Source organism: Cricetulus griseus, chromosome 5 (genome assembly GCF_003668045.3).
Source record: "Cricetulus griseus strain 17A/GY chromosome 5, alternate assembly CriGri-PICRH-1.0, whole genome shotgun sequence".
In the NCBI taxonomy this organism is placed as follows: Eukaryota; Metazoa; Chordata; class Mammalia; order Rodentia; family Cricetidae; genus Cricetulus; species Cricetulus griseus.
In genome coordinates, this window is record NC_048598.1 from 127,056,595 (window position 1) to 127,083,910 (window position 27,316).

The window sequence follows — 27,316 nt, forward strand, 5'->3', positions numbered from 1 at the left end:
AGGGCTGCTGCAGTTTGGTTTCTTGAGAGGTTTTTTTTATTTTCTTTTTAAAAATCTCATTCATGCTTTGGTCTGTGCTTAAAGAAGTAATTGGGAAGAGGGTGCATTACTCAGCAGCTACTCACAGCCTGGCCCAAGCACATCTCATGATGCCAGCTGCACCTAAGGTCCTTGTCTGGGACTCTTATTCTGTTAAGGTTTTACAAAATGGGCTGGATCGATGGCTCAGCAGTTAAGAGCACCAACTGCTCTTCCAGAGGATCTGAGTTCATTCCCAACACTCACATGGCAACACACAACTATCTGTAACTCCAGTCCCGGGGGATCCGATGCCCTTTTCCGGCCACTCAGGCATTGCATCTACAGGATGCACAGACACACTTTCAGTCAAAACACCCATACCCATAAAATAAAAAGGATTTTTTTTTAAATTTTGAAAGATGATAATATCCTAAAAGGGGATTTTTTAATAAATAATGCATCCTCTCCATTTTCTAAAGATTTTATTTATTGTGTATACAACATTCTGCTTCCATGTATATCTGCACACCAGAAGAGGGCACCAGATCTCATAAGGGATGGTTGTGAGCCACCATGTGGTTGCCGGGAATTGAACTCAGGACCTCTGAAAGAGCAGTCGGTGCTCTTAACCTCTGAGCCATCTCTCCAGCCCCTTAAAAGGGATTTTTTTTAATTTTGAAAAAATGGTAATACTTTAGTGGGACTATCCCTAATTATTACTTACAGTGGTTCTATAAGGAGAAAAATTTCCATCACCCACGATTTGGGTTGCCCTGAGATACAATTTGAAAGGGAAATTACTGCCTACTGTTTTGAGGTTTGTCAGGTTTGAAAGAGCACAGGAAAACAGGCAAATCTCAGATGAACAGCTGTGCTCCTCAGGAAGCCAGCCATCCAAACACTGGTGCTGGGAATGGGTGGGGTGGGTGGAGACTAACTCTCCAATGGAAAAGAGATATGGGGCCTCCTCTGTGCTCATTGCTTTTGCATGGACTGCCAGGCCACTGCTAAGTCCTTAGTCTCCACCTCACATTTAGCCTTTCCTGCATGCTCTCCTCACCAAGCTGTGCCCTGACTTCCTCATTCAGCTCTTCTGCATGGAACCCACTTTAAATTTCTTGAGTTCCTCATAGACCCAGTGAGGCACAGAGCACTGATCAGGTTATCAACAAGGGACTGCGTATAATCCAAGGTGATAAAGTACTGGTTTATCCCAACCATCCCCCAAAGCACTCTACAGTGTCTGTCTAAAGCAGTTGTTCTGTGGGTCCAGACCCATCTGGGGATCAATGAGCCTTTCACAGGAGTCACCTAAGGCCATCAGAAAACACAGTTCATAACAGTAGCAAAATACAGTTACAAAGTAGCAACGAAATAATTTTTGGTTGGGGGTCACTACAACATGAACTGTATCAAAGGGTGGCAGCGTTAGGAAGGTTGCGAACCACCCATCTAAAGTATCTTGATGCAGTACAGTATCACAGTAGAAAAGCCTGGTAGTAGGAACACAGCTGGTCACATTACATGTGCAGTCAGGAAACTGAAAGAGAATTCTGGTGACCAGCTCTCTCCTTTTTATTTTCATTCATTTGTTTTTATTTTATACATGTAAGTGTTTTTCCTGCATGCATGCCTGCGCACCATGTGTTTGCCTGGTACCTGTGAGGCCAGAAGAGGTTGCCAGGTTCCCTGAACCTGGACTTACAGGTACTTGTGAGCTGCTATGTTGGTGATTCTGGAACTGCAGCCTAGGCTATGAGGCTGCCCACCTTCAGGACTGGTCTTCCATTCTCAGCTATGCCTTTCTGGAAACACCTTCACAGACTTACGCAGGGGTGTTTTTCTATGGTGATTCTAAATCTGGTTGACAGTGAGGATGAACCATGCCACCCCAGGGAGATTGTTTCCTGTTTCCTTAATCCTGTGGGTACTTTTGTGGCATTCTGTCTTCTGTCCTGGAACTCTGCCGCTACCTAAGTAATTTTCTGAATTTTGCACACATTAAGACTCACTTTTGGCTGGGCAGTGGTGTTGCACGCCTTTAATCCCAGCACTCAGGAGGCAGAAGCAGGTGGATCTCTGTGAGTTCGAGGCCAGCCTGGTCTACAGAGTGAGTTCCAGGACAGCCTCCAAAGCCACAGTGAAATAAATAAATAAATAAATAAATAAATAAATAAATAAATAGGGTGGTGGTGGAGGCTGACAAGAGGACTCAAGCAGGTAAAAGCACTTGCTGCAGAACCCTGTAAACCTGAGCTCAATCCCCAGATCCCACACTGTGGAAGGAAAGCACCTACTCCCAAAAGCTGTCTCTGACCTCCACATAAGCTCTCTGTCTCTCTCTCACACGCCCACACATAGCAAATAACTTAAAAGTAAAATATACATACATGTAATTAAAAGATTAGCATGATAACAAGGTGAATAGCATCTAAGAAATAATAGGTCATCCTCTGGCCTCCACATGCAGACAGGCACACACACACACACACACACACACACACACACACACACACACACACACACACACACACACACACACACACACACACACACACGTGCCATTCACATCTGCATACACAAGTGCTCCCTCCCACACACATGAACACACATGCACACAAAGAAAAAAACTAGTAAAAGTTGGAAAATGTGCTTAAGAGCTTTCTAAAATTCTTTATTAATCAGCTATTAGCTTTTAAAAGAACAGGTTGAGCCAAGAAATCTTGAACATTTTAAGCTGCTATTTTATGACAATAAATATTAATCTAAAGTGTTAAGTCAAAGTAGTTTACTTCAAATATAGGAACCTGAATAAAGAACTGAAACAAACTGGATTACTTAGTGTTTTGTGAAGGTAGTGTTGTCATGACCAAGTCCAGTGTGTCCTGAATAGCTATGCTATCTCTCTCTATTACAGAAGAATTTCTTCCGCTCTGTTTCCCATTTTCTTCTGATTCAAGGGGGAGGAGCGTATGAGGGTTGAAGAGATGCCGAGGCTCCCCCAAAATGCCAACTCTGCAAGAAGAATTATTGCTATAGTTAATCCAGTAAATGGGAAGGCCAAAGGCTGTGATTCACAGTTGTTCATGTGACTGTGATTATCAGTCTGTGATAATCACACAGACATGCAGACAGACAAACACACACAGTCTAAAGCTAAGATGTACAGATACTTTAAAAAGCCAGACCTGCTTCCATGTCCACCACGTGGTCTTACATTACAGCCCCTATTGTGATATCTTGTTTATACTCTAACAAATAAAGCTTGCCTGGAGATCAGAGGGTAGAGCTAGCCACTAGCTAACCATAGAGGTCTGGAGGTCTATACAGACAGATAGGAAATGAGATGCTGGGCAGAGAGAAATACAGGCAGGAGGAGACAGGAACTTGGTCTCTTTTCAGTCTGAGGATTTCATAGGGGTAAGAGCTCTAGTGGCTGGCTGTTCTGCTTATCTGGTCCGTCAGCTTTCATACCCAATATCTGACTCCAGCCTTTTATTATTAAGACCTAATAGAACTCACGTTACAAGCCACAAACTGAACCATAGCAAGATTCTCTTCTGGCTCCACCCACATCTCCCCAAGATGAATACTTATAACAGCCCTCACTCTTTAGTCTAGATGGTCATCAGTGGAGGAGCTCTGGTCACCGGGTCATCAGTTGGCATGGGAACAGATGCTTTCTCGGGGAGCAGTGCCTAAGCCCTGGCCTTCTCAGCCCCACCAGGAGGCACCACCCATGACTCCCCAGTGATCCACCTTGGGCCACTTACACTGGCATGACCACAGAATCCAGACTTGCTGTTTCCTTCTGCATTCGGGGTGGGAGTTTGATGCCTGTCACATACTTTTTTTCAACGATGTTTTGAGCTTTTTCTCTGAGTGATGGCAGCAGTGTAGACAAAACCGGGGAGCGCATGTCCACAGCCTTTTTAATCGCTGGACGTTTTGCCATCATTTTCCTGTGGAGCGACAGTCATGTTACATTGTTCTGCTTCTCACAAATGTCTTTGAGTGGAAGAAAGGTCCGATGGTCATAGCTGAGCCAGATGCCATGTGCAGGCTTGTATCCCAGCTAAGTTTCAAGGATTACAGGTTTGGGGCCAGCCTGAGCTACACAGAGAGACTTCTCTCAAAAAAAAAATATAGAAAATAAACAAGAGGTCATACCGAAATTGTACCAATGTCATGCGCTTCTTTTCTCCTCCTGATTCTTCATCCTCACGCCTCCTTCGAGGAATGTTGAACATATTGGTACGAAAAAGCCTTCCTATTTCTTCCTCGATCTCTGTCAGGTACTGACGTCGGAAGACAATCCAAGCGATGCATGTACAGAAAGTATAAAAGGACTGAAAGAGAAAACAGAAGAGTCACAACTCCCAGAAATGCTATGAAAAACTCCCACTGTCCCCATAGCAGAATTAAGTAGGTATAAACCGGGGTGACCCAACTGCTTGATATCCCTAAGGGCTGTGCAGAATTACCTGTGTACTCACATTTATGGGTGGAAAATCAGGCCCAAATTCTAAGGTATAGCAAACAACATGTTACCAGGATATTTGGTAAAAAGATGTGCCTGCCGAACGGCTACTGGTCATTGCTGTGTGTTACGTTTTCAGAGCAAATGAAAAGTCCCCAAAGCAAAGGGCTTACCTCAAAGAATTTCCAGTCTTTTTGAGTATCTGATATTTTCTCTCTGAAATATAACAAATCACAGCTATATGTGATAAGTTCATTGTCTACAAGATGCAGGATTCTAACTGGTGACCCTATTATAATTAGGATCTGGGAGGTCCTGAGGCCAGAGGCTTGGTTGCCAGCTGGTGGCATTATCAGGCGGTGGTGGTGGAGCCCAGTTGGAAGAAATAGGTCTGGGAATGTGCCCTGCCAGGGGGCTCTGTCTCTGGGCTCTTCCTCACTGTCCACTTCCTAGCTGCCACAACATGACCAGCTTTCTTCTATCACGCCCTCCCGCCACGATGCTCTTCATCGTCACAGGCCCAGAACATGCTAAGACCTTCCCAGTGGCTATGATATTCCATCCTTCTTCTATCCCCATGAGGGGGCTGGCACTGTGACTTCTACATTACACCAGGAAGCTGATGTTGAGATTCAAGTCCAGTTCTCTCTGTATTTCCATGGTGCTAGCCATCCGCCTCTCATCTTTCCACTGACGGCTACCCCCTACCCCACATACTCCTCATACTGTTTTCTTTGCATTTATATCTGGCACTACTATTCTGCTGGATAGGCACTGAGGGTGTGTTAAATACTTCAGATTTGTGTGTTTTTAGTTGTAGTTTGTTTTTAAAGAGAGAGACATGAGCTGGGACTTGGTGGCAAAGGCCTTTAATTTCAGCACAAAGGAGGAAGAGGAAGGCAGAGCTCTATGAGTTTGAGTCTAGCCTGGTCTACAGAGTGAGTGCCAGGACAGGCTCCAAAGCAATACAGAGAAACCCTGTAAAAAATTGTAGAATTATGTTTAAAACAGAAACACTGACCAATAAAATTCAATATAAACTTCCAAGGTTGAATTAAAATACTAGAAAAATTCATCTTATAAACAAAAAATGCTGTAATAGAGAAAAATCACTAATAAATGGTTTTGGAAATGGAGCATTAGTAAAGAAAAAGTATCTTAGATTCATAGTTCACCTGATGTATATGACACATTTTCAAACAGATCAAAATATAGCATTTTTATGTGAGTTTTTACAACTAAGAAAGAAAGATAAATAGTTCAACCCAGGAAGAACATGTATGATTATCAAATAGTATCAGAAATAAGTTGGACAAATTCACATAAATAAAAAATGTGGACCATTTTGCTAATGTATATAAGTTGCGGTAAACGATGAAGTAGAACACATGATCAATGCTTGCTATGGTCATGGTACAATCTATACATATGCTTTGTATCTGCACAAATTCCCATTTCTTCCTTGGTAAAGGTTAAAACTAAATAAGTAAATAGCCAGATAAAACATCTGGATATTAAAGATATATATATATCTTTAAACTTACAGAAGAATTTGTCATAAACTCCAAGATAGCCAAGTAAATTTAGAATGGATGGTAATAGAAGTCTTTTTTGTTTGTTTTGTTTTGTTTTTAAGACAGGGTTTCTCTGTGTAGCCCTGGCTGCCCTGGAACTTGCCCTGTATATGAGGCTGTCCTCAAACTCAGAGATCTGCTTGCCTCTGCCTCTGCCTCCAGAGTGCTAACATGAAAAGCCTGTGCCACCACCAGCCAGCCACAGATTTCATGAACTAAGGCTCCTGGCCCCACGTGTGGGAGGGCTGGGGAGAGCTCTGGAATCTTCTGCTTCTTTCTTTGCTTGCTTACTTTTTGAGATTGGGTGAATCACTGTGCTGCCCAGGGAGGTCTTCAAATGACCCACCCACCTCAGCCTCCCAAGTGCTTCATACTATAGGTATGCATCACCAACATACCATGCCTGCTGTTAACTGGCAGTATGTAACACAGGCATTTAGCGGTTTTCACTTTCTAGTTAAAACATGTTCTGGGTAATAAGTTATAAGGAAATAGTCCAAATGTAATGTGGATAAAGATGTTCAAAACAAAAATATTATGAAACAAAAAAGCTCAACCCATACACACGTTCACAACAGAATGGTGAATCAAACGGGCTAGCACACACAACAGACTTCCTATAACTGCTGTTGAGACTACATACAAAGAATATATATGGATAGAGCATATGTGTAAAGAATAATAAAAAATGATGGAGTGCATGAGCTCCTAGACACAACAGCATGCCTCTACCTGCTACTGAGAACTGAGACTGTGTAAAAAAAAAAAAAAAGAAAGAAAGAAAAAAGAAGCACACTGTAAACTGAAAACAGATATCCAGGACAACTGGGTCAGTAACGCCCATCGAGAAAGCGTCCTCGGAAGACAAGGGATGCCTTAAATGCCATTCTTTTCCTATGCTCAAGGTGTGGTTCTTGGGCCACTGTGAAACTACTCAGGCACTTCAGAGTCAACAACCAAAGCTCCAGTCGAGTTAAGTCCAAATGTTCCTGTACTGTGAGCCTCTTTTAAGTTTTAGCTACAGTATGTAGGCATTGTCATCCTGAGGTGAAAACAAAACAAACATTTCCCCAGAGACCATGCTGTCTCGATGGTGGTCCTCACAGCTGCGGTTGCTGCAAGAGAAGCAGACGCTGCACCTGCCCCACCCCCCAACACTGACCATCCATCACATGGTCTCCTCCTGAGACAGCCAAGCAACCCAGGTCCTCAGGCTGAACAAGATTCCTCAGAGAGAACAAGTGATGTCATCCCAAGATGGAATAGGGTTTATAAAAATGCTGGCTTTTTTAAGGAAGGAAGGCATCTATCAACACAGTTATCATTAGTGCTTGGAACAGATTCTCACCTGAGCCCTATTAGGGGGAACACTTTATCAAGGGTACCAGAAGTCAAATGGGAAGGTACTAGGGGTGAGCCGACCTAAGGGCTGCAGAAGCGCAAGCGTACTTTCCACAGTTCATGTGATGCTTATCCGCCATGCCCACGCCCAGCACAAGGAAGCAGTACTTCTGTGCCAGGTACTTCTGTGCATCTTCTAACTTGCTTATAACCAGTTCCATCTCTTTCTTCTCTACCAGGCCTCTAGGGGCAGGGAGAGAGACAAGGTGAATTAATTCTGGTGTAAGTCTATATTAAAGAGCTATTTTTAGAAAGAATCGCAGGCTATTTTGAAAGAAATAATTGTGAGTCAACAAATGTCACTCGCTGATTTGACTTCCTTGAGTTTTGACATGGGGAAAATCCTCAAAATCTCTCTTCTTCTTTTGGAAAAGACATTTATTTTTATTTTATTTGCATGAGGTTTTTTGTTTGTTTTGTTTTGTTTTGTTTTTGCCTGCATGTATGTGCAGGCACTGTTTAGGTGCCTAGTGCCCACACAGCAGACAAGGGCACTGGAACAAGAGTTATGGATGCTTGTGAGCCACTATGTGGGAGCTGGACCTCTGGGAAAGCATCCAGTGCTCTTAACTGCCAAGCCATCTCTGAAGCCCCTCGAAGTCTCTTATGGCTATTAATGGCTGGAGTCAGCATCTCAAGTTTGAGTGAATGTCACTTGTATAGATCCCTCACACCTGATATTCTTTATGCATCCTCAGCTATATTCACAGTGAATCCCAACTCCTATGGAACTCTCCAGTAACAAATCATCAGCACTGGTTGCTGGGCACCTGCCTCCTCCCATCCCTGCTGTTTCTAAAACAACTTGTGGAGACTTTTGCCACCTCAGCTTTCCCCTAAGGCCCTGGTGTTGCTATTAAGTTCAGGCGTTCTGAGTCTTAATGTGGGACTCTCCCAGTTCTGAGCTCGGCTCTGTTTAGTAGGGAACCATTCCAGCTGGCCATGAAAACACAGTCCAGTTCTGATTGAATTGCAAATGAACTTTGAAAAAGACACTAGTTCTTAGGTTATAGCAGATTTGAAGTTTAACTTTAAGTGTTTGCAGTACAGCATGGTAGGAAACAGTGCTGTCGACAATACTGTCCAGTGTCACTGGAAAGTGAATCAAATGTGCTCCCAATAGTGACAAATGACTGCTCCTTCTGAAGTGAATTACTGCACCAACTATGTAAATACAAAGATGGGAGGTGGTGGTGCATGCTTTTAGTCCCAGCACTCAGAAGGCACAGGCAGGCGGATCTCTGTGAGTTTGAGACCAGCCTGGTCTACAGAGAAAGTTCTAGGACAGTCAGGGCTACACAGAGAAACCCTGACTCAAAAAACAAAGAACAAAGAACAAAACAAAAGAAAACCTGTATGAAGACATGCAGTGATCAGAGAGGGATGAGTTTAAGGATAACTTGGACCTTTAAAAAGCATAAAGGGTTATCACAGGCAATGGAAGGCCTGTGAGTCACTAAAGTTAAAACAAGATTCTGGAATAAAGAAAGTGGGCTTCAACTTTATGATCCCAGCTGTTACAGAGTCCAAGTACACCCTCCATGCATGGCCTGCTGGTCACATCCTAGAGCCTGCCTCCTGGCCTCCTTCAAGTTGCCATCACCCTCTTTGACCAGAGGTGTCATTAGCTAACCCTCTTCTCTTGCTATAGAAACCCAAACAGCCACCAAGGGATGCTTTCCAACATTTGGACAATGGTTCTCAGGTTTTACTCAATTATAAAGGAAAACTATCCTAAGGTTTTTGCTCAAAGTACAGAGTCCCAACGTGACATCATCTCCAGATTCTGGAGAGAGCCCAGAAAAATTAAAACAATCATCCCACTGACTGAGGCGGGGGATTCACCTAGTAAAATACATAAGGAATCTGAGTGCTGGGCTTTCAAAATGGCTCAGCAGGTAAGGGTGCTTGCTATCAGTTTGGTCCCTGGGACCCACACGGTGGAAGAACAGATTCAGCAAATTGTTCTCTAACCTTCACACACACACATACACACTAAATAAATGTAATTTTAAAAAACTAACGAAAACAAAAAGGAACTTAGGGATGGAGATATGAATCAGTAGTTAAGAGTACCTGCTGCTCTGGCACAAGACCCAGGCTCAGTTCCCCTCATCCACACGGTCCCTGACCTGTACACTCCAGCTCCAGAGGATTCATGTGCATTCATGTGCACGTCCGGACATGCAGACACACACACCTACACACAATTAAGACTAATAAATCATTTTAAAGCCCCGTTGAAGAGGAAAGAAGGGGGAAAGTCAAGAAACCAAAGCCAAAGGAAAAATAACCTCAACACAAACTTCTAGGCAAGCTGGTTCACTCTCATCAATATTCTGTGTCTGAAAATCATTCCCCTCCATGATTTCAGTGTTTTCACTTCTGCAACATTGCCTCAAACATTTGGGGGGGGGTTTGAGTATCATGTAGCCCAGGCTGGACTTGAACTGTGTAGCTGAGAATATGAACTTCTGATCTTTCTGCCTCCAACTCACAAGTTCTGAGATCACAGGCTACACCACCACACCAGGTCTATGCAGTACTAGGGATGGAACCCATGGCTCTGTATTAGGTAAGCTCTCCTCCAATTAAGCTGCATTCCCAACCCTTAAATAGTCCTTAAACACACAGTGGTTCACCTGAACTGACAAGCATGGTCTTTAAAAAAAAAAAAAAAAAAGGCAAATGAAGGGCTAGGGATATAGTTCAATCGGGAATGGATTCGATTCCCGATATCATCAAAAATGAAAGCTGCAACACTGACGATTTTGTTGAGAGTGGCATATTACATATATTGCTGCTACCACAAAAATTGGCATAATTCTATGAAAAAAAATTTGAAAAGATTTTAAAGAAACATGGAAGTAATTACAAATTTTGGTTCCATAAGATCTCTGGAAAATTCTTTAAAAAAAAAACAAAACACACTATACAAAATCAGACAGAGAAATTTCATCAATGAAGATATTCAATTCTGAGCTGAGAGCATGATAGCTCATGCCAATAATCCTAGCACTTGGGAAGTCGAGGCAGGAGGATCAGGAATTTAAGATCAACCTCAGATATATAATAATTCTAAGGCCATCCTGGGCTAAAAAAGACTGTCTCAAAAAAAAAAACTTCAGAGAAATAAATACAAAATCATATTATTATTATTATTATTATTATTATTATTATTATTATTTGTTGAGACAGGTTATCTTATTATGTAGCCCTGGTTGGCCTGGAACTCACTACGTAGATGAGGCTGGCCTTAAACTCACAGAGATCCACCTGCCTATGCCTCCCAAGTGCTGGGATCAAAGGTGTGCACCACCATGCCCAGTTTACAAGTATTGTTTATCTATCAAAGAGACAGAAAAATTTCAAAATAAATAAGCAAAAGGGATGAAAGGACAGAACTCATACAGCCAGTTAGTTAGGATTTAAGGGCACATATTTATTAACTTTGTGTCACTGGAATCAAATATTTTCCTCTGTGCAAATACCCCAATACAATCTACATTTAACTGTTAAATGACTACTGGACACATGAAAATGAAAGGTGATCATGATTTCCAGAACCCATAATTTAAGATTTGGGTTGATTTGTTTTCCTATACAACTGTGTTCTAGTTACTTCCAGTGCATTTAAAAACTTACCAGGAAGACCTTTCTTCTCTGCTACTTGTAAATTAATATATAAAACAAATGTCTTTGTTAGATTAGTAATAAGTCTCAGAATTAGAAGAAACCAGAAGGGAATGGGAGGACTCTTCAAGCCTAGTGAGCCACAGTTGGCTTTAGTTTTGATGCTGCCATAGAAACACTTCACGCTCTGGCTGCCCTGCTGCGCTCAAAATGCCACCCTGAAATAACACTCCGTTGCATATCATGGTAGCATTACAGGCACAGAAGTGTCTGATCTGGTTCCTCACAAAACTGCTATTCGGGGACATTTTTCAGTTTGCAAAATGTTTCTCCAACTGCTTGATCAGATAGAGTTTTAGATTTAAAAACATTCTGTAGCAACAAATTAATGGTTCTCCCCAGCATTCTTAACAGCTAAATCATTGAGTTGGTTCCACACAAACGGGGCGGGGCAGGGGGTGGGAGGACAGCCTGGGCACTTGGAAAGTTCCACAGTTTGTGAAAGGTCACTAAGCCTGAGAGGCATTGTTGTGTTCAAGACTCCAAGTTCCCAGATTTTGGCTCTGATGTTTATCTCTAGGCCACTGCTGCCTAACGGCACAGTCAGTTTTCTACAGACAGGTTAAGAAACTCCATCGATTTTCCTGTGATGGAGAATGTTTTGTTTTCAGCCAAATCTACTTTTTAAAACACCTTGCTTTTTGTTATTAGACGCTAATAGACCTTTTAGCATGAAGTTTGTAAGCACAAAAACCACGAGAATAGCTGGATGGTGGTGGCCCATACCTTTTTATCCCAGTACTCAGGAGGCAGAGGCAAGTGGATCTCTGTGAGTTCAAGGCCAGCTTGACCTACAGAGCGAGTTTCAGAACACCTAGAACTGTTACACAGAGAAATCCTGTATCTAAACAAACAAACAAAAAACATGAGAAGGGGGGGGGAATGCAAGGCTCTGAGGTGATATCGCTAGCTCTAAGTGCCTTCTGAGTGCTTAGAGTGTTTCATCGGAATTGAATCAAAGTTCTGGAGAGATGATTCAGTGGTTGAGAGCACCGGCTGCTCTTCCAGAGGACCTGGTTCAATCTCCAGCACCCACATATCAGCTCAGAACTGTCTGTAATTTCAGTTCCAGGGGATCTGACACCCTCACACAGACATATATGTAGGAAAAACACTAATGTACCTAAAAAAAAAAAAAAATAACAAGGGACACCAGATTCTGAAGATTATAGAAAAAGCAAAGGCATCCTAATAATAATGTCGTAAGGGGCTGGGGAGATGGTTCAGTAGGTAACATGGTTGCTGCTCAGGCTTAAGGACCCAAGTTTAGGTCCCCAGCACCCACGTGTAAACTTGGCATGGTGGCAGGCATCTGTGACCTCAGCTCTAAGGGGCAAATCCCTGGGGCACTCTGGCCAGCCAGTTTAGCTGAAAAACAGCAAACTCCAAACACAGTGAAAGGCCCTGTCCCAAAACACCAGGTAGAGTGTCAGAGGAAGACATTGACATAGACCTCAAGCCTCCACATGCCCATACATGGATGAGCACACTATCTCCCACATTGCACACACATGTACATGCCACATGCATATACATACATATACCACATGCATACACATGCATATAATATATACACACACATTTGAACACACACAAAGAATGCATTTTTTAAAGAATTATTTTAAAATACTAACATTCTAGTATTTTAATATTTTAACTAATTTAATAATAATAATGTAATATTTTAAGTCACTATGCTGGATAAACAACAATTTAAATTCACATTACCACATCTTTTTTTATTTCTTAATTTTTGTTTTTGTTTTTGTTTTTTTGTTTTTTTGAGACAGGATTTCTCTGTGTAGCTTTGGAGCCTATCCTGGAACTAGCTCTTGTGGACCAGGCTGATCTCGAACTCACAGAGATCCACCTGCCTCTGCCTCACTAGTGCTGGGATTAAAGGAGTGTGCCACCACCACCCAGCTCGTTTTTTATTTTTTAAAAATTATATATTTTTATTTCATGTGCGTTGTTGTTTTGCCTGCACATATGTCTGTGGGAGCATGTCAGATCTCTTGGAACTGGAGTTACAGACAGTTATGAACTGCCATATGGGTGCTGGGAATTGAACCTGAGTTCTCTGGAAAAGAAGTCAGTGTTCTTAACTGCTGAGCCATCTCCCCAACCCCTCTTTTTTATATTTTTAAGACACATTATTAGAGTTTTGTTTTTTTTTTTCTTCAAGACAGGGCTTCTCTGTGTAACAGCCCTGGCTGTCCTGGCTACTTGCTGTGTAGACCAGGCAGGCCTCGAACTCACAGAGATCCACCTGTCTCTGCCTGCTGGCTTTCAGGATTTTCAGAGAAAATCCTCCCATGAAAAACATTTTCCTGGACAAGAATGACTTAAGAGGTGCCATCATCCCTTCACCCTAGACAGCACTGCCAGTAATAAAAACTCTCAAACATATTATAAAATCTTACTCACACCATGTAGCTTTGGGGTTTCTTTTGCATTGACATTTTCTCCAAGTAATAAGACAGATAGTACAACAGTGCCATAAGGAAGCTGTCAAGACTCTTATTTCTACAGGGAAATTTAAGATAAAAAGAAAAAAAAAAGAAAGAAATCAACACTCCCGATTTCAAACATTAGGCTTCTTGTGAAAAACAATGGGTTCACAGTGTAAGAATAAATAGAAATCTATGGTTCCAAACCTATTACACAATTAACTTAGTATTTCAAATTCTACCCATTGTGATGAAGATGTAAAAAGCATCTGAAAAAGAACTTATTTCTGGGGACATCAGATACCAAATTAATATACCAAATTATTAACTATTATTTTTTCACTTCAATAGTATTTGCTCCATAGGTAATGTATTTACATTGTTTGTAAAATGTACAGGCTGAGCATGGTGGTTCACATCTGTGGTGCCAGCAATCAGGAAGATTTCAAGTTCCAGGCCAGCTTGGGCTTCTAAACATAACTGACAGAGAAAACTTCTCCACAGCATAGCCCTATCCCAAAATAAAACAAGAAGCACAGAAATATATGAGGCAAACGTTGTCTTCTCCCATTCTTTTGCATGTGTGCAATGTGCTCTTACCCTTGCTCTAGAATTTTGGAGCCCCTGTGACCTCAGGTGTCTCCCCCACCCCCTGCTCTCCAGTCTAGCCTCTGAGAGGATGGCTTGCACAGCGGCACCATGTGATTTTCCTCTGAGAAACCCGGTGCCATTTACTAGGCCTGTTTCATGGGTTTCTACTTGCCAGAAAAAGGGTAAAGATGAGGGCTGTCTCACCAGCTTTACCTCATAAACGTTGTGAAAGAACAGACCCGCTGCATTTCAGTGTCTTGGAGGAAAAGCAAAGCAACAACTGAAAGGAAAAAAGGAAACAGTTAAACAGAGGCAAGGAGTGGCGCCGGAAGCAGTAGGCCGCACAACATGAAGTAGAAGGAAGAAAGCGGCTCACACTTGACATCATCCAGCGTGATATTGCCCAGCTGATATCGTTTCTCCAAGACTTTCAGTGACTTTTCGTCCCTTGAGGGAAACCTTTTATCTGTCAACCTGTTTGGAAATATATTAGTCTCAGGTGAGGATTTTGTTGTTTTGTTTTAAGATTTATTTTTTATTTTATTTGTATGGGTGTTTTGCTTGCTTGTATGTCTGTGTACCACATTTGTGCAGAGGCCAAAAGGGGCTGTTGGATCCCCCAAGTAGAATTACAGTGGCTTGTGAGCCACCCTATTGGTTCCTTGAGTCAAATCTGTGTCAAATCTTAGAGAAAGTGCAGCCAGTGCCCTTAACCTCTAAGCCATTGCTCTATCCCTCTGAGAGTATTTTTTTATTGAAGTAAAATATAAAGCACATAATTACATACAATTTATCATCTTTTTTCCAGTTAATTTTTTATATATTTGAATTACAAACAAGATTGAATTACATGACAATCCCAGTTCCCTTCTCCCTCCCTTCCTCCCCTACCACCACCCCCCAACTAAAACCCGACCTATCATATGTCCTTTCTTCTAATCTACACCTGACTCAACCTTTCTGCTTCCTCAGGACGTCTGCATCCTTCCTTTTCTTCCCTTCTCACTCTCGTAGCTTCCTCCCCCCTTCCCATGCTCTCAATTTGCCCTCTGAGAGTATTTTAAAGGATTTAGTCGTATCTAGTATATCCTGAGATGCACAAGGAATTTGTAATGAGAGCTTGAGTGTCATGCCTGGGTTCCATTTAAAGCAGTATTGTGCCACAATACACTTTTGTGTATTGTGTTTATTATAGGAGTAGAAGCATGTATACTGATATAAAATGTAAACTCAAATAGATCATTTTTGTTGATTTTTTTTCAAGACAGCGTTTCTTTGTGTAGCCCTGGGGATCCTAGAATTCACTCGATAGCCCAGGCTGGCCTCCAGTTTAGAGATCTGCCTGCCTCTGCCTCCTGAGTTTGGGATTAAAGGCCAGCACTGCTCAGCTTTCAAATAGATAATTTAAATCACATAATGGGTTGAGGATGTGGTTCAGTGATAGGATGTTTGCTAGAATGTGTGAGGCTTTTATCCCCAGTACTTTGGATGGATAGATGGATGGATGGATGGGTGGATGGATGGATGGATGGATGGATATGAATGAAATTCTGGTGTTGCTAGTATTTTCAGACTAATAAAAAACTGTAACTGTAACAAGCCTGAAATGTACTAATAGCCACATTATCAAAGGAATGAATGTCTAGGGGCTGTTTGTAACTCCTGCTGTAGAGACACTGCCTATGTTTCCCTTGACGGATATTTGCGTAGCAACCTAGGAAAAGGACTGGTGTCTCTTTGTGTTTGGAAAGACAAGTGAGTCAGCTGAGAGACGATGTGAGCAGAGGGAACGACCTTTCAGAAGCCGGACCGTCCATTTCAGCGAAGTGAACCGCCTTCCCTTTCTTGCCTTTATCCTTGAGCTCTACTGCAGGCGTGAAACTGCAACAAGAAGGGGATGGTTAGGGACCTGAGGACCTGACCTTTTCCCAGAGAAAGCCGATCCTATGGGCCATAGCTCATGTAGTCTAAAGACTGGCATGTATTAGCAGTGTTCAACTCAGCATGTATGTACACATGGAACCACTATCAAGAGGAAGATTAGCACCTCCGGCTCACATTCAGCTTCTAGGATGCCACCATGCACAAAACACTTCTGTCTGAACATCTTACAGTACTGTCATAAAGAGAAAGTTCATAAATGTAGAGGACTTTCTAAGCTTATTGAGTATTTGTGACAGGCCAAGGACTTTTAAGTACCATCTCATTCTCATAACCACTTCATGAGAAAAATAATATTGCTGTCATTTTCACACCTGAGAAGAAGTGAGGCTTAGAGATTACAAGTGTCCTTGTCCTCTAGGAATGGGCAGTTCTGCCTCCCAAGCAGCCATCTCAGGATCAACTCTCTGTGAAGGTTCCAGCACTTTGACTGTTTGTGGTGTGTGTGTGTGTGTGTGTGTGTGTGTGTGTGTGTGTGTGTGTGTGTGTGTCCACATTAGGAAGAGGGATAAAGAGATCCAGGGCAGAGTCCTGAAGGGAAATTATACTTTGAATAGAGAGAGGGCAAGCCGTCCCAGTGTGTGCTCCCATCCTCTACTGTCCTCATTGTCTGGGATTCAGTCTCAAGCTATAAGGTAGTCTGACAAGCTGGTTGAACTCAGTGAAACCTCTTCCCTGGTGACAAGTTCTGCCAATCACATAATACAGGAGTTATAAGGGAGTAGTGAGTCTAACAATGGACCATGATAAACATCTATAGTGAGGCCCTACTATGTGCTAGGAACTTCCATGTCCTTGGACGGAAAGAAGATGGTATCTGGGCGGGGTGGTGGTAGTAGATGCCTTTAATCCCAGCACTCTGGAGGCAGAGGCAGGTGGACCTCTCTGAGTTCAACCTCATCTACAGAGCTAGTTTCAGGACAGCCAGGGCTACACAGAGAAACCCTGTCTTGGAAAACCAAAAAAAAAAAAAAAAAAAAAGGCAAAATTTAAAGTCTTTAGTTTATTAACATATTTCATAAATACAAAAAATACTAAACTTTTACTTTTAAACTTAGTAATCTTAACTATGAAATGTTATGAGATTACTAAACTTTTACCTTTAAATTTATTCATAACCTTAACTGAAATATTATGAGATTAACACTAAAACTTAGTTTGAAATGTACTGCCAATTAACCTCATTTATACAAAAATGAAGCACATGGTCACATTAGTGCTGTGGTATATGATTTTAAGTTCTGTTACACTTGTTTATGCTCTAGAACATTTGTTTCACAATGTAAAGATGTGTTGCTTTTGTTTATGTTGTCTATATCACCTCATGGTCTAATAAAGAAATGAATGGCCAATATCGAGGCAGGAGCAAGGCTAGCAGGCAGAGAGTATAAACAGAAGGAAGGAGAGAGTAAAGCAGAGCAAGAAGAGGAGGAGGAGAGGAAAACCTCAGGGGCCAGTCACCCAGCCACCCAAGCCAGCCATGGAGTAAGAGTGAAAGTAAGATATACAGAAGAAAAGGGAAAAGCCCAGAGGCGAAAGATACATGGATAATTTAAGAAAAGCTGGCTAGCAACAAGCCAAACTAAGGCCAGGCATTTCACTAGAAAGAATAAGCCTTCCTATGTATTTATTTGGGAGCTGGATCGTAGGCTCCCCAAAAGAATAAAAGTAAAAAACAACTAACAACACATTAGTCTTTAGTATCAATGTTGGCACTTAAGATTTCACCTACATCCTCTTAGTACATCATTTGCCCTCCCGTGCTAGCCTATCCAATCCCCAAGCTTCTCATCACCTAGGTCACAATCACTGTGTATGATGTTGCAGGAGCTAATGAATAGGATCTTTTGTGACATCTTAGTGGGGAAAAAAACCAAACAAAACTGAAATGACTGCTTTGGAAGCAGCAAGCTACTCAGAGGTACTGCGATAAATATATTCTATAAATTGTAAATGCTTGCTGGAATGCAGCTTAGCGGTAGAATGCTTGCCTGGCACATGTGCAAAGCCCTGGGCTCAAGACAAAACTGGGCCTAGTACTGCAAGACAAAAATAAAATAGAAACCGTTGGTTTTGACTCTAATGTAGTCTTTGAATTATCTGACGATACATCTAATGCCTTTATATTTCTGTAAGTTAAGTACAAACTACATGTGCTTAGCCAACTCTTTTCTTGATCTCTAGCCTCAATTGTCCAGCACTGTAACAGATGTTTTCATAGCAGTTTTCATGGGAGCCTGTCATAGCAACCTTAAACACAACACTGTTTTCCTCTGCATGTGCGGGAATAGCAATGCCACCCAGTTACCTGGGAAGCAACCTAGCTGCCCACTCCTCTGTCTCCCTTCACATTTGGGTATTATAGCCTGTTAATTTTATCCAAAAATCCTGTTTAATGTTCCCACTCCCCTCTCTATCAGCATAGTTAATTCTGACTCTGATTCTCCACCTTCTCACTGTCTACAATTCCTTCACCTGCCATTGCCCTTTCCCCAGGTAACAGCTGGTTAAAGGAACATGCTTGATAAACATTTGTTAAACACTTATTTTGTTGGTTGGGTGGTGGTGGCGGCGCACGACTTTAATCCCAGCACCTGGGAGGCAGAGACAGGTGGATCTCTGTGAGTTCGAGGCCAGCCTGGTCTCCAGAGCGAGTGCCAGGACAGTCTCCAAAGCTACACAGTGAAACCCTGTCTTGAAAAACAAAACAAAAAGTAAACAAACAAACAAACAAATAAATAAATGAGATAAACTTTACCTTCTAAATTCCAGAGTTTTGGTTTCATCTTTCCAGTACCACATGCCCAATCGTAATCCATATTGCTGTAAAATGAGATGATTGCATCAAATATAACTAAAATTCACTTTACAATGCACACGTCCCCATAAACCTTTAATCCTTTCTGTTAGTCCCTTGTTCGGTCTATCGAGTTAATCTCATTGAAGATGACTTGAGTTTCTTTTCTTTCTTCTTCGTGTTGTTTTTCGAAACAGGGTTTCTCTGTGTAGCCTTGGCTGTCCTGGAAATCGATCTGTAGACTAGGTTGGCCTCATTTACAGAGATCTGCCTGACTCGGCTAGAATTACAGGCCTGTGTGGCCACCACCCGATGGACCTTGAGTTTCTGATCCCCCTGTCTCTACCTCTCCACTGGGATTACAGGCATGCACCCTTACACCTGGTTTATGCAGCATTGGGGATCAGCAGCCAAAATAGGGGTGGGTGCGCGCTAGGCAAGGACTCAACCAACTGAGTGACACCCAGCCTTTTTTTTTTTTTTTAATGTTATTTCCTGCATATGGGTGTTTTGCTTGTGTGCCTATCTGTACACCTCCCGTGTGTAATGCTGGAAGAAGTCATAGTGGGCATCAGATCTCCTGAGTTGGAGTTACCAAAGGTCAGATTTGTGGTTGCAGGAAATTGAACTTGGCTCCTTTGGAAGAGCAGCTCCATGGAAGAGAGCCATGCCTTCATTGTTCTGTGTTTTTACTTGGTTTCATCCTTTTTGTTTCAATAAGGAAAGGGAGAGAGGATGAAAGAAGGAAAGCAGGAGAACAGGAAAGGGGCAGATGGGAAGGGAGCAGGAGGAAAGAAATTTAGCTCAAGGCTAGTCACAACCATTCAGAGGATGCTGTAAAGCAACCTTTAATCTAGACCTTCATTAAAAGAAAAAAATGGAACAGCCAACTAGACGGTGGCGGTGGTGGCGCCTTTCTTTAATCCCTGCACTTGGGAGGCAGGGACAGATTTCTGAGTTCGAGGCCAGCCTGATCTACAGAGTGCGTTCCAGGACAGCCAGGACTACAGAGAAACCTTGTGGGAGGTGGAGGTATAAGGGGGACAGGGGACAGCTGGCTCTAACGTTGTCCCTGACCTTCAGGGACAGAATTTCGCACAGTAGTTGGGGACAAACAATCAGCCTTTGCCCTCCCTGAGTCCAGAGCTGGCCTGCTTCTCCAGCAGTAGGAATACTATCTTACCACGTAACAGAGAGGAGTGGGCTTTCAGAATAACCTACATATCTGCGTGGGGAGCCAGACAGAATTCAATTCCGACAACACACCTCTCTACTTTTGGGTTTAGAGGCAAATATGCCCCACTGTTCTTGGGAACCGTGGGCACAAGATGAAGGCGATGACCCGCCTGTAGAGAAGCCCAAAGGCAGAGCACAGGACAAACGGCCTCCCCCATAGAATCCCGCTGGGCTCCCACAGGACCTGCCACATATCCCCCCCTCCCCGCGTCGAGGGCGAGTCCAGGCTGCACTTACGTCCAGCGAGTTGGAGGGCTGTGCATCGTAGTGCCTCCTCTTGGAGTAAAACTCGGGCACGGAGCCCATAGCCTCACCCTGAGCATCACAAGACTGAGCCGTCGCTACGGATATGGCCACCCTGTGGCCCCCGCTTGCGTATGAAGGGTGGGGCTTCCGCCGGACGGAGGACCTGGAAGGCTCAGAACCCCCCCCCCCACTCCCTAGCTCCCATCCCCCACCCCCTACCCCAGCTCCGGTCCTGCTGGGACTTGACACTGCGGTGACCCCATGAAACCATCACCCTATGCTTTAATTGGAGTAACTTGGTACACTCCTATAGTAAAGACCTGCTCCAAACTGCCATGGCTAGCGCAATGAAGCTGAAACACTGTTGAACCTAAGTTGCTTTGGAGAGTTCGTTTAGTGGAAGAGACTATGGACACGGAAATAAAATATTCCGAGCAATTTTTTTTGTTAATTAGTGAAACCTGGTTTTAACCAACTTGTGAAAATACCCAAATCAGAGATCCTATACGTTTTGGGGTAACGTCATGTGTGCTTAAGTTAGGGTTACTGCTGCTATGATGAAGCACCATGACCTAAGCAACTTGGGGAAGAAAGGGTTTATTCAGTTTTCCCTTCCATGTCAGAAGTCAGAACAGGAACTGGGCTGGAAGCTGGAGGCAGGAGCAAATGCTGAGACCAGGAGGGGTGCTGCTTACTGGCTTATGCCTCATGGCTTAGTCTACCTGCTTTCTTATAGAACTCAGGACCACCAGCTCACAATGGGCTGGGCCCTCCTTCATCAAACACTAGGAAAATGCCCAGAAGGCTTGTCTACAGCCCTTTTTTTTTTTTTTTTTTTTTTTTTTTGTTTTTGTTTCGAGACAGGGTTTCTCTGTATTGTTTTGGAGCCTGTAGGCCAGGCTGGCCTCGAACTCACAGAGATCTGCCTGCCTCTGCCTCCCGAGTGCCATCCGGCTGTCTACAGCCCAATCTTATGCCCAATCTTATGGATGCATTTTCTCAGTTGAGGCTCCCTCCTCTAGTGTGTGTCATGTTGACATAAAACTAGCCAGTACAAACCAGGAAGTGGTGGCCTGCTCCTTTAATCCCAGCCCCTGGGAGGCAGAGGCAAGTGGATTTCAGTGAGTTTAAAGTCAGCCTGGTCTACAAGCTAAGTTCCTGGACAACCTGAGCTGTCTCTGTTACATAGAGACCCTGTCTCAAAACAAAACAACAAAACAAAACAAAACCTAGCCAATACTGTGTATAAAGCATTAGCCTTAATAAGTACTCAAAATTAGTGTTGCTCAAAACAAAAGCAAGAACAACTTGCTCGGTGTTTTTGGATATTCAAGTGAGCTTATGTTCAGGTCACAAACCTTGTTCTTTCTCTTTGCAGTTGAATTGATAGGCAGATTTGGGTTATTCTTCCCCTCCAATATAAGCAATGCTAGATGAAGAGGCGGGCAATTGGGAATGCCTAATGAGTTTGCTTTTACGTCCACACAGCTGAATGGGTGTGAGATGCACAGTATATAACCAAGTACATATGCCCATAAACTTTACAATTACAGCAACTTACATGTCACTGCCTGCCTGCCCTGTCTTCCAGTCACTGGTTATGGTGGTCTAAAGCTGTAATCAACACATTTCTGTCCTATTCACTGGAGTCAGTTCAATTAAATTAATTGACCCAATTAATTTAAATGCATGGAAACCCACCTGGACACCTCCAGTGCTAGTTTGAGGCCAAGGGCCAAGCAGGCTTACTCACTGAAGAGGAAAGAGAATATAATATGCCAGATGCCAAGAATTATTTAACAACCAGTATCTACAACTCGGAGTGGAATGAACCAGGAGAAGTTGAGATAAAGGTCCAAAAAAGACTAAGACCAAGGTATCTTGTTATTCCACAATCAGTAGAGAATGTAAGAATAACCCTGGGGCTGGAGAGATGGCTCAGCAGTTAAGAGCACTGGCTATTCTTCCAGAGGACCTGGGTTCAATTCCCAGCACCCATATGACAGTTCACAACTGTCTGTAACTCCAGTTCCAGGGGATCAGGCATCCTCTGGACATACATGCATGCAAACATACATGCAGGCAAAACGCCAAAGCGTATAAAATAAATTAATAAATCTTTAAAAAGAACGAAACCCCAAGAGGAAAAAAAGTCATGTTGTTGCCTCAGTACACTCTATTAAAAACAAAAAAACAACACTCTTCAGATGGCCCATTAAGTGCATTAGGTGCTGACAGAATACCATCTTTCTAACATCAGTCTAAACTAAGGTGAAAGGAAGTTCCTGAGAAATTAAAATATTATTTAAAATTAAGATGCATAGCCAGGCATGGTGGTGCCTGCCTGTAATCCCAGCACTCTGGAGGTGAGGTGGTGGAAGTGAGAGCTGAATCCAGAAAGTCATCCCCACCTTTCATATACATAGGAAAGCACATGCCTACACACACACACAGTATAAGAGGAACAAACTTTTTAAAGTTCATACTGTTATAAACAGAAATATAAAGTTTCCTTCTAAGTATTTAGTATTCCTAAGTATCCTATGAGAGAAAGGGTTGTTTGTGCCTAATCAAAAGAGACTCCTTAAGATCTTATTGAAACCAAGGAGCAGGGTTTGAAGAGATGGGTAAGAGGTTAAGGCCATTCTTGCAGAGGACATGGGTTTGGTTCTTAGCACCCACATGATGGTTTATAACCCTGTCTCCAACTGAGTGGTGGTGGTGTTGGTGGCACACGCCTTTAATCACAGCACTCAGGAGGCAGAAGCAACTGGATTTCTGTGAGCTCGAGGCCAGCCTGGTCTACAGAGCGAGTTCCAGGACAGGCTCCAAAGCTACACAGAGCAGCTCTGTCTTGAAAAACAAAGTAAAACAAAACAAACCCGACTCTATAGTTTCAGGGATCAAACCTCCTCTTTCCACCTCCGAGAGCAGCAGATACAGACATGATGTACATGCATGCGGAAATTAATTTTTTTAATTCAAAAAGCAACTAAGAGCATGTAACACAGAACAAAGCTTCTGGTCTCAGAATTTTAGACCTGGCATTAACTGGATATAAATATATACTTGTGCTTGTCATGGTGACACAGGCCTTTAGTCCCAACACTTAGGAAGCAGAGGCAGGCGGATCTCTGTGAATTCCAGGCCAACCTGGTCTACATCATGAGTTCTAGGACAGCCAGGGCTATGTAGAGACACTGTCTCAAAAAAAATGCATATGCTTATTTAGTGAAAAAGTCATATAGATAGATTTTCAGTGTTGTAATTCTGCCCATGAAAGCAAAGAACAATGCTGGAGATGATCATGGTTGGTACATGCCTATAATTCCAGCTCTGGAGATACTGGGGCAGGAAGACTGGGAGTTCAAAGCCTGCCTGGCTCCTTAGCAAGCTAGACTCTAAAAATAAAACACTTGTGATGCTAAACACTGAATAAATATTCTAGCTTGCTTATTTTCCTAATCTTCAATTTGCAAACAACCTTCTCTGCACTGACAGTGGTGAAGAAGACTGTCCATGGCATCTTGTTTGTTCTAAAGACAAAAACTAAGTACTGTCCCACTAAACCAGAAGTGCATATGTTCTAGAAATATTTACATTCCAAGAGTCATACCAAGAATAAAACTGGCAGGACATGGTGGAACATCCCTTTAATCTCAGCACTCAAGAGACAGAGGATCTCTGAGTTTGAGGCCAGCCTGATCTACAAAGTGAGTTCCAGAATGGCCAAAGCAACACAGAGAAAATCTGTCTTGAAAACAACAAAACAACAAAAACCCAAAACAAAAGAATAAAACTTGATTCTTTTTTTAAAGTATTTTAAAAATTAATTTGGTTTTAAAATTCCAATCCCAGTTCACTGTCCCTCCTCTCCTCTCACTCCCCTCATTTGTCCCCAACCCCACCTCCTGGGAGAAGGTAAGGCCTCCCCTGGGAAGTCTACTAAGTCTGTCTCATCATCTCACTGAGGCAGGACCAAGGCACCTCCCCAACCCCCACACCCATGTCTAGGTTGAATGGGATCCACTTAGTCAGTTTGTGCATTAGAGTTAGATTTTGGACCCACTGCCAGTGGCCTCATATATTGTCCCAGCCACACCATTGTTACCTATATTAAGGGAGTCTAGTTTGGTTCCCCATTTGTCTGACTGGAGTCAGTGATCTCTCCTCATTAGCTCAGGTCAGCTGATTCTGCGAGTTTCCCCATCATGGTTTTGACTCCTCTACTGTAATTTTACTCAGGAACAAAACTTCGTATATGATTTCTAATTGAGAAATCTTTAATTAATGCCTATTTGTGCATTAAGCATACAGAAGCAATTGAACATTCCTATTGTTTTGCTGTTTTTGGAAACAAGAGTTTCTCTATATTAAATAGCCCAGGCTGGACTCTAACTCAGGAGATTCTCCTGCCTCTGCCTCCTGGAGTGCTGGGATTAAAGGTGTCTACCACTACTACCACCCAGCTTTAAGATTCATTTTTAATTATGTGAGTTTGTGTGTGTGTGTGTGTGTGTGTGTGTGTGTGTGTGTTATATGCACATGAATACTAAGGGTGTCAGATACCCTGGAGCTGAGGTTACAGGCCATTGTAATCCACCTAATGTGGGTTCTGGAATTTGAACTCAGGTCCTCAGGAAGGGCATGTGCTCTTAACTACTTAGCCATCTCTCCAGCCCCTCCTACCCTTTTGTTTTGGTTTCTCAAGACAGGGTTTCTCTGTGTAGCCTTGGCTGTCCTGGAACTCTGTAGACCAGCCAGGCTGGCCTCAAACTCACAAGAGATTCACCTGCCTCTGCCTCCCGAGTGCTGGGATTAAAGGCGGTACCACCACTGCCTGGCCCTGCCCTTTATTCTTATTTTTTAATCCTAACATACATATGCCTTTAGCAATGGTCTTCACATACGGCTATGAGATTAAATCTGTACTCACATTCATTTATGTGTACATGTGTGTATGTGTGTTATAACAGGTGGAGTACCAAGGACAAACAGGTGGGAATTCGTTCTCTTCTGTGATGCAGGGCCTGAGGATGGAACTCAGGTGATCAAGGTTGGTTGGTTTCTATTTTAATTTTCAGTATCCAAAGGCAAAGGGAGTATGCTTTACAACACTACTTCTACAACCTACAGTTTAAGGTGGGAATGACTTATGTGCCTGTCCACTTAGCTTTTTATTTCATTCAGATTGTACTCCCTTTTCAGATGTTCGATTTCCAGCTCTGGGGTGGGGATGCGGCTCAGTTGTAGAGTGCTTGCCCGCATGCACAGAGCCCTGAGTTAGATCCTCAGTGCAATACTTTTCTCAGTGGGTAACGGTGCTAGCTGACAAGCCTGTGGTCGGTTCCTAGGAATCCTGTGGTGGAAGGAGAGCTCTCTCTAGTTGTCTTCTGACCTCCACATGTGCACCATGGCAGGAATGCAGACACACACTCACATAATGCAATTGTCATTTTGAAAAAAAGACCGAGGCTGCAGAGACGGCTCTTAAACTCTTGCTGCTATGGTGGAGGATCCAGGTTCAATGTCCAGCCCCAACATGGCAGCTCACATCTGTGTGTGATTGCACTTCCAGATCCGATGCTTTCTTCTAGCCTCAGTGAGTACCACACACACATAATGTACAGATACACATGCAGGCAAAATACCCACAAAATTTTTTTAAGCAAAAAAAAGATTTAAAGATCAATAACTCAAAAAAATTCTTCACCTTAAGCCTCCATTGCACACCGAATGTGTCATATATTAAAAATCCTATTATGTTAAATTTTATGTGAGTAACAATATATCCTAAGGTTTAATGCCTTTCCATTACACATACAAGACTCTAAAAGAAATTTAAAGAGAGATTGTCTCAAAATGTCATCTATCTCAAATACTGTAAACACTATTATATATTATTTTGACAGATCATCTCCATTTATCACCTCAAAAGAGAAAGTAATCATTCATATACAGATGTGCCTGTTTGCATAAATTACTTTTTTTTTTTTTTTTGCCCTTAGCTCTCTATTTGTAAATGTATTTCATTTGTTTTAGTCACCCCAGCTACTACTTGGAAGTCCATATGATGTTAATTATTCCTCAAATGTAATTTAACCCCTCCTAAGAGCAAGCCTTGTTTCCATTGTTATTTGACCAGGGCTTGCCTACCATGTGATGAGGAGTCCCCAGGTGTTCTTGAGTTACCAGTTTCAGTTAACTCTTGGAAACACTAAATGGCTATTTTTAGTGGCATTATCTTGGTAATATTCAAATCTAGATAAATTTGAGAAGATCGAATTAAAATTTTAAAAGACTAGTTTACTTTTCAAAGTTAACAGTAAATGAGGTCTCTATAACACCGAGGTAACTGTAATAGCAAATGGCTGGAGGTCACTGAGACTCTGAAGTGAGGCCTGAAGTCTGTCACAGCAACTTGCCTGGGTAGAAAGGCCTTATCATTTGAAATTAGAGCGGGGACATTTTCATCAGAAGGTGCTGAGTTCAATATTGCCTTCTGGTCCCCCACTCCCTAGGACAGGAAAATAACAATCAAACACCCTTGAATTCATAGAGGACTAGTAAAAGAGCAATGTGATGAGTATTGTCCTGGTAAAACTCAGGTAAAAAAGTCACTTTAAAGCCTTTAATTCCAGCACTTGGGAGGGTAGAGGTGGGTGGATCTCTGTGAGACCTGCCTTGTTTACGTATGAGTTCTAGGACACCCAGGACTGTCTCAAAAAAAAAAAAGAAAAAAAAAAGCCACTTTAAGACAGGGTTGGTGGCACACACCTGTAATCCCAGCATTCCGGAGGTGGAAGCAGGATTAGGAGTTCAAGGTCATCCTCAGCTACATACTGAGCTTCAGTGGGCTACTTAAGGCACAGTCTTAAAAACAAAA

At 42.6% G+C, this 27,316-nt stretch overlaps 1 protein-coding gene across 5 annotated transcripts; it reads right to left on the reverse strand.

Moving 5' to 3' along the window:
- Window positions 1–2,673: 2,673 nt before the first annotated feature.
- On the reverse strand, window positions 2,674–20,569 carry Ppp1r36 (protein phosphatase 1 regulatory subunit 36). 5 transcript variants are annotated; one of them, XM_035445169.1, is made up of 11 exons: window positions 20,422–20,569; window positions 18,910–18,974; window positions 16,005–16,091; window positions 14,587–14,684; window positions 14,424–14,490; window positions 13,597–13,695; window positions 7,525–7,659; window positions 4,675–4,717; window positions 4,192–4,370; window positions 3,795–3,983; window positions 2,674–3,036 (listed from the first exon to the last, which is right to left on the reverse strand). In XM_035445169.1, exons 1-11 carry the CDS (start codon window positions 20,488–20,490, stop codon window positions 2,856–2,858), a joined length of 1,212 nt encoding a protein of 403 aa, XP_035301060.1. In that variant the 5' UTR covers window positions 20,491–20,569; the 3' UTR covers window positions 2,674–2,855. The 5 variants fall into 5 exon arrangements, with proteins under 5 accessions (XP_035301060.1, XP_027274102.1, XP_027274104.1 ...); XM_027418301.2 differs by having other exon boundaries at window positions 7,498–7,659; XM_027418303.2 differs by lacking the exon at window positions 13,597–13,695 and having other exon boundaries at window positions 7,498–7,659.
- Between the last annotated feature and the right edge of the window lie 6,747 nt (window positions 20,570–27,316).

Excerpts from the sequence above, each read along its gene's own strand:
- Ppp1r36 (XM_027418301.2), bottom strand. The coding sequence starts at position 20,490 with ATGGGCTCCGTGCCCGAGTTTTACTCCAAGAGGAGGCACTACGATGCA. Across the intron at positions 7,660-13,596 it reads AAACCCCAAAGCTACATGGT|AGGCCTGGTAGAGAAGAAAG; the intron begins GTGAGTAAGATT and ends CCCTGCCCCTAG. Across the intron at positions 3,984-4,191 it reads ATGACATTGGTACAATTTCG|GAAAATGATGGCAAAACGTC; the intron begins GTATGACCTCTT and ends GTCGCTCCACAG.